The sequence below is a fragment of the Lampetra planeri genome, chromosome 53 (assembly GCF_965212315.1).
Source record: "Lampetra planeri chromosome 53, kcLamPlan1.2.h2, whole genome shotgun sequence".
Classification (NCBI taxonomy): Eukaryota; Metazoa; Chordata; class Hyperoartia; order Petromyzontiformes; family Petromyzontidae; genus Lampetra; species Lampetra planeri.
The window spans coordinates 3612197-3622127 of NC_136159.1; the positions used below are offsets into that span (position 1 = coordinate 3612197).

General features: G+C 44.1%; 1 protein-coding gene across 3 annotated transcripts in view; it reads right to left on the reverse strand.

The window, feature by feature from the left end:
- LOC144734923 (ATP-dependent clpX-like chaperone, mitochondrial) overlaps nt 1-4740 on the reverse strand; it is a 39502-nt gene extending 34762 nt beyond the window's left edge. Inside the window, exons 1-2 of one of the 3 annotated variants that reach the window (XM_078617380.1) lie at nt 4669-4740; nt 1503-1606 (exon numbers count right to left, since the gene is read on the reverse strand). In XM_078617380.1, the coding sequence (XP_078473506.1) occupies nt 1503-1578 (76 nt within the window). In that variant the 5' untranslated portion in view covers nt 1579-1606; nt 4669-4740. Of the gene's footprint in view, nt 1-1502; nt 1607-4501 lie in introns of all 3 variants that reach the window. The other 2 variants (XM_078617379.1, XM_078617381.1) reach the window with 2 other exon arrangements.
- Nucleotides 4741-9931: the final 5191 nt, after the last annotated feature.

The following is a 9931-nucleotide window of genomic DNA, read 5'->3' on the forward strand; positions in this document are numbered from 1 at the left end:
CTCCTCTTTGACGTTTTGATTTATTTAGTACAGGTAGTCCCCGACTTTCGATGGTCCGACTTACAATATTTCGATCTTACGATGGCGATAGCGATATGACAAAATTGTAAAATATTTTTCGTTTCGCGCGGCAGGCAAACGCAGCAGCGTACGAGGTACGATACTGTACGTTGGGACGCTGCCGGGATGTACTGTACGCATATAGTTTATACAGTACGGTACTGTAAATTGCTCTGTTTTGCTAAATTATCACCATTCTTTAAGACTCCTGGGTAGGCTAGGCCATTTTCGACTTACGATATTTTCGACTTACGATGCGGTCGTCGTAAATCATCTCCATCGTAAGTCGGGGACTACCTGTACTGCATTGCTTTCACCGCTTTTTCCGTACCTTCTGCAGTGATTCCAGATCTTATTTATATATATTTAAAAAACGTAATAGTGGCAACACATGAAGACCTCAGCTAATTCAACACAGCCGACTGCTAGTTGATGTCTGTATGATTTGCGTTTGATGTTCAACGGAGTGTAAATGTGCTCTCGTGGCAAATTGGCTCAATAAACAAAAGGGCCCGTTTCGATGACATGTCCCATGTGTCTGCCTTGCGTTTGTAATTCTATTACATAACAGATTAAATGGCCCAATAGTTTGTTCATTTCCTCATATAAGCTCGGGTGAACAATTAAATTGGCGTTCAAATCTCGTAAACTTTTACATCGCCTAGCTACAGAAGGAGTACAATCATCCTCTGCAAATGTTATTGTGCAAAAATAAAGCTTATTTTAATTGACAATAAAATAATTACTTTTTAAATAACATAGATCTATATTCAGGAGGGCCCTGCTTGGGTTATATAGCTATATGGTGTGTATAGGAGGAAACCAAAAATACCAGGAGCAAACCCACACATTAAAACACTCAAAACTCCACTACACAGATGTCCTGCTAGAAACACACTTGCTGTACTGCCTACTACAGGCACATCACTACGCTTTAGGTGGGTGTCTCACATTCGTGAGGACTCTTTGACTGACTGGACAAATCGTCGACAGGAAAGGAATGACTTTCAATGCCGACACAGAATAATGTTTTTCCTGTTGACCAATTGACCTTCACAAACACTGGGTTTGCAAATAATTTGTTTAAATAAAGGCAAACTGTGGACCAGTCTATCTCATCTGAGTCTTATAAACAGGCTTGGGGCCCCATAAAAATATGTTCAGCAATTACTGCAAGAATGTTCAAAATCCTTCAGTGGAGCCCACACCCTGGCGATGAGATTCAGATAAGATACACGTTTGCCTTGATTACAGAAACTGGAAAGCACCCGTCCAGAAATCCCACTGTGTTACGCACCTAAATTATATACTGTATTATTTTGGTGATAAAAACATATCCCATGTCAATTCATCTACATATAAATCACAATCCGCAAAAAATTGGAGAAAATTATTTTAATTGGTGGACAGGTTGGGTGGATAATTTTATTGGATTAATTTACCAGTGTTCACCGCGGTGGCCCCGAGACCCCAAGCATAGCGCAGGGGTCGCCCTGATCTTTGCAGCGCACAAGGCATTCCTTGCTGTGTCAGTCACCTCCGAGAACTGGGGAAACAAACGCAAAGCCCGATGATGAATATAATGGTGATTGTGATGGGAGGAGATGGTTATGATGTTGATGATGGTAATTATACAGATGATAACGCTGATGAATAATGGTGGTGGTGGTGGTAATTGCGGGGAAGAAGACGGCGGTGGTGACGATTTGCAAACAGCATAAGTGTGATGCGACAGTGGTGGTGATGACCATGTGAATAGTAAACTTTGGTAATGAATTCTTGAATAGGGGATGATGATGATGGTTGACAGTCATGAGCATGAAGGTGGAAATTATTTTTTTATGCTGTTAGTAGGTGCTGATGATGTTACTAATTATTGTTGTGATGACAATGATGATGATATTCCCCAGTGTCAGTCATTACCTACAACTGGGAAAACAAAGTTGGAACAGCCGATGATGATGCTGGTCGTCACAAATGTGATCAAGGATATTGCGATAGTGATAATAGCGATCGTCACGTTGCTGACCATGTGGTAATTATTAATATAGTAATTAATAAAAAAATTAACGATAACAGTGATGCCAATGATGATGATGATGACGTGACAACGAATGTGGTTATTTTGAGTATACTGTGCAAATTAATATTGTGACTGTGTTAAGAATTATTTGATCATAATGGTAAGGCTGTGATGATGACGATGATGATGAGGTATAGGATTATGGTAAAGATAACGAGGTGATCATGGTAAAGAATGTAACATTGATGATGACAGTGCTGTCAGTTTCTTGGACCATTCTCCTGGGATTAATTGTAAAACAACAGCCGTAACAAACACGCAAACGCTTCCGAACTTGTGTTATAGTAGGCAGTTACACATATCGACAGTAACTGATAAAAAAAAACATGTATTTATTCAAACAAAAGCACCTCACGATCCATGCACACAGCCTTTTTTAAGACCACTGGTGGGTGAGGTAATTTGACCATACTTCCCCAAGCTGCCCTCTGCTGGCGAGATGTTAACGACCTCGCCTATTTTGATTTAAAGCTTTCGTGACTGCAGGGATTCATATTCTTGGTTCTTTCGGTAAAGTCACATAAAAGAGAAATCCACAGCAAGAAAATGTTTTTGCTGTGGATTTCACACCTGATGATGATTGCTTGTGTTGCAGTTGAAACGTCGTGAGAATTTGTATTGTTTAATACTTTTAATATTTTATTATTTCCCTTCTACGTGACTTTACCGAAAGAACCAAGAATATACCTCGCCTATTATACAACAAGGAGCTCGTGGGTTCGATCCTGACGACTGCTGTATATTTGGAGTTTGCGTGTCCCGCTCCCCGTGGCCAAGTGGATTTTTCTCCGGGTCCTTCGGTTTCTCCCTCCACATTTAGAATCAACATCACCACGCATTTGGAGTATTTGGCTGCTGCCATCAATGTCCACGTGATGAGCCCACTTCGTTGAGCTATCATTTGTGATGGCCAGGTCGCTTCTGAAAAAGAACTACACAGCTTACCTCGTCAAATAAAAACACATAAAAACACATTCCTGCGGAGGGAGCTGGTAGGAACGTTGGGTTGCTCGGTCAATGGCCAGGGTCAACGGCGGCGTGGTGTATTCCGCAAATGTGCCCGACTGTTAGGGCGGGCACAAGCCGGCGTGAGTAGGTTAAACGTTGAGTTTTATAAGGGCACCACGGGGTGACCAGCCCCTCCCCACCCTCCCCACCCAGCCCCCCCACTCAGCCCCACCCCTCCCCACCCTCCCACCCAGCCCCTCCCCACCTTCCCTTCCCCACCCAGCCCCACCCTCACCACCCAGCCCTTCCCTCCCCAACCCTCCGCCCCCCCCCTCCCTTCCCCACCCAGCCCCTCCCCACCCAGCCCCTCCCCACCCAGCCCCTCCCCATCCTCCCCACCCAGCCCCTCCCTCCCCACCCAGCCCCTCCCCACCCAGCCCCTCCCCACCATCCCCACCCATCCTCACCCAGCCCCTCCCATCCCTCCCCACCCAGCCCCTTCCTGCACGACGGACGGACACACTAATCCCCTGTGGGCCGGTGTAACCAGGAGGTTCCTACCAGTACAATAGTTTAATCACCGAGTAGCCCCGCAGCCGCCTCTGCCACCTGTTATGAGCGGTGTTCTCCTAACCAGGCACGACCCCGGCTCAACCCCGCTTAGCATGCAGGGTTGAGTTGGTCACGGGCAGATTCCAATTAGAAACCCCTCTGTATAAACCACTTAACACACAAAAATAACATTTACACACTCCCTACACTCAATCATCATGCGCTCACCTCCGTTGACCACCAGACACCACTGAAGGACCATTGCCCGAAACGTCGCCCATTACATACAAGCACTTTGTTTTCAGGCTACAATGCGATTGACGCTATTGTACATATGGCAAAAGCATATCAAACTGAAATAGCCATATTAACAACAAAATCATATACTACTGACAATAAACACGTACTTTCTCTGCACGTGAGAATAACTACAATATAAAACATTTATAATGATCAATATGAAGGACCATTTGATGACCAAATCTGGCTGTTTGCCTGATAAAGCTCGTCATAATTACTGTCGAAACGTCGTACTCAAGATTGTAAATGTTGTGGCTTGGCTCTCCAACACACAACCGGTGTTGCTGTACTAATAACGAATTGGCAACGTTCTGTTAACGTGACAACCCTCACTAATCGGCTGTGTCGGGTGGTGGCGGGTTTAACGACACATTTATATATTTACGCGATCAAACTCCCCCCCAAAAAAACCCCAATATATTATGAATACATATTAAGTCCAATCTTATATGAATACATATTAAGTCCAATCTTATATGAATACATATTAAGTCCAATCTTATATGAATACATATTAAGTCCAATCTTAAGGCCCAAAGCTGCCGTGGTGGTAGTTACCTTCAAATAAGAGCGCGTTGAGTGCCGTCAGACCGCTCAAAAAAACGACAAAAAAATCATCAAGACGGACGAAGGCGATCAACGAAGGGGAAGAAGATAAAAACAAAACAAATTCCTCCCCTTGAGGTGAAATTCACCGGGAAGTGAAAAGTTTTGCCGGCACTGACACTCACACAGCCTCGACACCATCGGCCGCCGCCATTGTTTGTTTACGCGGTGACGTCACTCACGTCGTGTCGGCGAGAAGACGTCACGCGGTGATGACGTAACTTGGCGATGAGATTGTCGGCCATCTTACGCAGGGGGTGGTTAACGTGTCCGTAACACGGAAGTTGAGTTTGGATATCGCTAAATATGAATGTGTCGTTAAACCCGCCACCACCCGACCACACGGGCAATTAGTAAGGTTTGACGCGTACACAAAACGTGCCGATTCGCTGCTAGTTTTTTAGCACACATACCCGGTGTGTTGGAGAGTAAACACCCCACGACATTTACAATTATTGGAGTACGACGTTTGGCTAGTAATTACAACTGACATCATCATCAGGCGGACAGCCAGAGTTGTGGAGAAATCCTCCCGCTTCGATCTTAACGTAAGAAAGTGGGCAGCACTCGAAACGTAACTCTCCCCCTTCCCCTAGTAAGATGGCTGCCGTGAGGTTGAATGATCGGAAATCGACATAGGCCGGAAACGCGTCATTTCAAGGACGATGCTGGTGTAGTCCTCTACTTACGAACACCCCCCGCACTTACGAACACTCCCCGCACTTACGAACGAACACCCCCCGCACTTACGAACACCCCCCGCACTTACGAACAACTCCCGCACTTACGAACACCACCAGCACTTACGAACCAGCTTCCATGTAACGATGCTGTACTGGACTATATTCGGATTTTTACAACACTGCGACAATTTGCTGCCCCGTAGCCTTTGTGTTTACGGCATGCCGGTAAAAATAAATCAAGGGTTCCAAGGTTTTTCCACGAAAAACGGTCATCTGCGCTCGTAAAATGTCACTTGAGAAAATAATAGAATGGAAAAATTCATACTATGAAAAGCAGCCGAAACTCCAGTCCTGGATTAGAAAGTCTATCCAGGTATCCCGAAGATAATCAGGATTTGACCCGGTTTAAAATGTTCTGGATTCTTGCTCAACTATATAAAACTAGGGGTTGTTCGGGGGTGCCTGCGGTGCACCTCACAACCATTTACGTACGGCCTTTGGCGAGGAAAGTCACAAAAAATTGCACCCGAACCTCCGTTTTGAAGTTTTAAAATGAAACATTTTGAATTGTATCATGTTTTAAATCAGATAATTGTATTTCTTCATTAAAAGCTTTTCTAATTTTCCATCTGGAAGACTTAATTGAAAACGACATTTCGTGTGAATTTTCTCTCAGGTAGATGGCCTTGCTGGGGGTTCGGTTCGATGCGGACTTTCACCTGTTTGGGATTGCGGGATCGATAAAGCGACAGAGCTGGCCGTGCGAGAAGACAGCCATCTGCAGATCGATTCCAACGTGATCGAACGTCTGTCCCTGCGCCTCCGTCGTTCATGCAGGGGGCGCGTAGGTTTGCAGCGCCCCCTACATGAAACCACAGAAAGTGCAGCGTTCACAGATAAAGTTGTGCGCTTATGTAAGAGTATTGGCATAAACAGACGAAACAATATCCTGTAAAAAGTTGCTGTATTTACTGTACCGTACTTACCACTCCAATCTTGCAGGCTCCGTAGGCAGTGATGTATACTTTACGCGTACAGTATTTTCATTAAGGTGTATGTAGTGCAGTGGGTTCTTCAACTTTACTGCAACTTGCACACCTTTAGTTTTCAGAAAGGGCATCATACCCCATGTTAAGCACCATTGATGTAGTGTATAATTTACTCTATATATTTAATAACTGAAATCAAGCGGAGCTACTTTTTTGTCATGCACATTGTGCCGATCGCTGGACTGGTACAGCATATGGGGCATTTTTTTGCCGGTTTCGCCGGATCGGCCCGGGACCGCCGTATAATGTTGGAAGCCGGATAATTGCGCGCCGGTTAATCGATGGATCAACTGTTTCGATTTAAAGCTTTCGTGACTGTAGGGATTCATCTTCTTGGTTCTTTCGGTAAAGTCACGTAGAAGGAAATAATAAAATAATAAAAATAAAACATAATAATTCTCACGACGTTTCGGCCACAACGCAAGCAGCCGTCCTCAGGTGAAGAACAGGTCTGTCGAGAAGACAGAGTCCTTGACAGACCTGTTCTCCACTCTGTCTCCTTGACAGACCTGTTCTTCACCTGAAGACGGCTGCTTGTGTTGTGGCCGAAACGTCGTGAGAATTATTTTATTATGTTTTATTTTTATTATTTTATTATTTCCTTCTACGTGACTTTACCGAAAGAACCAGGAAGATGGATCAACTGTTATTTGCAATGGGCGGGAATATATGGACAGTGAGTGGGGGCTAGTGGTGGAGTGGGCGTGGTTATGTATAAGTAGGCGGAGCTTGCGAAGGGAGGGGCTGACAGCTCACCACGTATCCAGGTTGAACCTGGCAGGAATTAGGCAGACCTAATATTGCTTGACCCTTTGAGCAGAATTAAGACAGCTTTTGGGAGGCCTTCATACAGCAGTGGATTGATAATGGCTGACGATTCCAATGTATTGTTCAAGGGCAAATAAAGTTGTTTTCCCTGATAATATAAGCATTGGCGGATTTGAGCCGGGACACATTTCCACAGTATGGATCAATCTCCATCGAACAGCCAATATGAATTATCATAAAGTGATATCTATTTTATTGACCCCACAGGAATTGAAATATAAAAAATCTGACTTCACAACCCTCCAATTGCAAGTCGCGCACACAGTCACAGGGCAACCTGGCCAATCACCAATGTTTCAACTCCTGTATCTCCGGGATTATAAGATGCAGCCCTAACCTTTGCATTCAATTACAGGGCGGAGGGAGGGAGTGCATCTTATAATCCTGATAAACTCCTTTAAAAAATGTATCTTGATTTGAAGCTTTTGTGACTGAAGGAATCCTCATTTTCACAGTCAAAACACTCAATTGTATTAGTATAGACGCGCGGGAGCACAGAAGTATGGTACAACAGTGGATTCAGCTGAACTGCCCTCTGCTACCCACCACGAGGCCCTACAACCTATAACACCTGATATTCGTGGTGGTCACCCATCCGAGCAATGTCCAGGCCCATACCTGATGAGCTTATGAGATCTGATGATATATGGCACATTCTGGGTGGTTTGGTCATAATCCGGAAATCGTGCATTTGCATTACTCTAGTACTGTACCCACTATAATCACCCAGGAATGTCTGTCCTTAATGCTCGTGACGTCACTCCACATCGATCAGCTCCCCTCATTAATAATCATGAGCAGGTTGCATCCTCCACACGGACCTCCCTCCGCCCTCATTAATAATCATGAGCAGGTGACATCACTCCACATTGAACAGCCCCCCCCTCATTACTCGTTGGTTCTTTCGGTAAAGTCACGTGGGTATAAAATAAAATAAATCACGACGTTTCGGGCACAACACAAGCGTCCGTCATCAGGTGGGAAAGCGTGGTCTGCTGCTGAGTCAGACTGTCTGCCTCAGCAACATGGTGCGAGGAGGGGCCTGCTTCCAGCAGTTGCTTGACAAAGGGCTGCAGAGTTAAACAATTTGAATTCAGAGCTGTTAACTTACATCAGTATGCAAAATGTGCAATGGGAATGCAAAAATCATCACAGATTAGGTTACATAACCTCAAATGATCTCGTTCGTGGTTCACTTTGTCCTCATCGACATAACTCTTCAAATGAAGACACTAAGTATTATGGAAGTGGAAAAACATTTGAATGTTTCATTTAGTTTTTCATGCGATCATTGCCCTATGTATGTTGAACTTCTTTCGCACCGTACGTAACAAACTGTGCTAATTGGAGGTACGGGCGCTCATCACTATACACTATACAGTACTCGGGGGAACCTGGCTGAAATTCAAGTGCATGAAAACCAGATTAAAATCCATCTGGGTGAGCAGTACCGACTCAGTGTTCTGGCATGGCCATTATGAGCCCCACTGAGCCACGCAGCGAAACATTACCACAAGGCAAACCAGATGATGTTACAACTCACACGTACCCAGCAATAACAAACACGTCTTTGGTATCACAAGGCAAACCAGATGATGCTGCAACTCACACGTACCCAGCATTAACAAACACGTCTTTGGTATCACAAGGCAAACCAGATGATGTTACAACTCACACGTACCCAGCAATAACAAACACGTCTTTGGTATCACAAGGCAAACCAGATGATGTTACAACTCACACGTACCCAGCAATAACAAACACGTCTTTGGTATCACAAGGCAAACCAGATGATGCTGCAACTCACACGTACCCAGCATTAACAAACACGTCTTTGGTATCACAAGGCAAACCAGATGATGTTACAACTCACACGTACCCAGCAATAACAAACACGTCTTTGGTATCACAAGGCAAACCAGATGATGTTACAACTCACACGTACCCAGCATTAACAAACACGTCTTTGTTATCACAAGGCAAACCAGATGATGCTAAAACTCACATACCCAGCATTAACAAACACGTCTTTGTTATCACAAGGCAAACCAGATGATGCTGCAACTCACATACCCAGCATTAACAAACACGTCTTTGGTATCACAAGGCAAACCAGATGATGTTACAACTCACACGTACCCAGCATTAACAAACACGTCTTTGTTATCACAAGGCAAACCAGATGATGCTAAACCTCACACATACCCAGCATTAACAAACACGTCTTTGGTTACCAAAATTTATTGGGCTACTCCAACAAACAAAAATGTTTATTTTCTTTTACACTTTTTTACATTCTTAAATCTAGGAATAAAATACATTGCACAATTCAAATACTGACTCCAAATAAAAACGTTGTAAAAGAGTGGGCTGAAGAATGTCACGACTTTTCTCCATACAACCACTTAAAATAGATGTGAGTAGGCCACAGCAGAATGTCAGAAGCACCAGCAATCACATTCAGGCGTTTTATGTAATTTCGGTTTCTGCAAGAACTCAGCCGCTAGCTTAAATTACGACATTTTTGTCCACACAATGAGAATTGCGAACATTGCAACCTTTTCCAGTAGCAGCGCAGTGGTTAGAGCACTGTGCTATGGGACCTGACCACATGAGTTTGATTCCCACCAACCCACATTGATCAGTATTAAAGTACAACTAAACAACTCCCATGATCAACACAGAGTGGGGAGGTCTTGAGAAAACGGTGGATTGTTACGTTATTAATATGGCCCTTTAAAATACTTAAAAAGTGCAAGTCTCCATATTCAAAAGTGTTTGCCATTGCTCAATCATTGGTTGCCCTAAACAGTGTTGCAAAT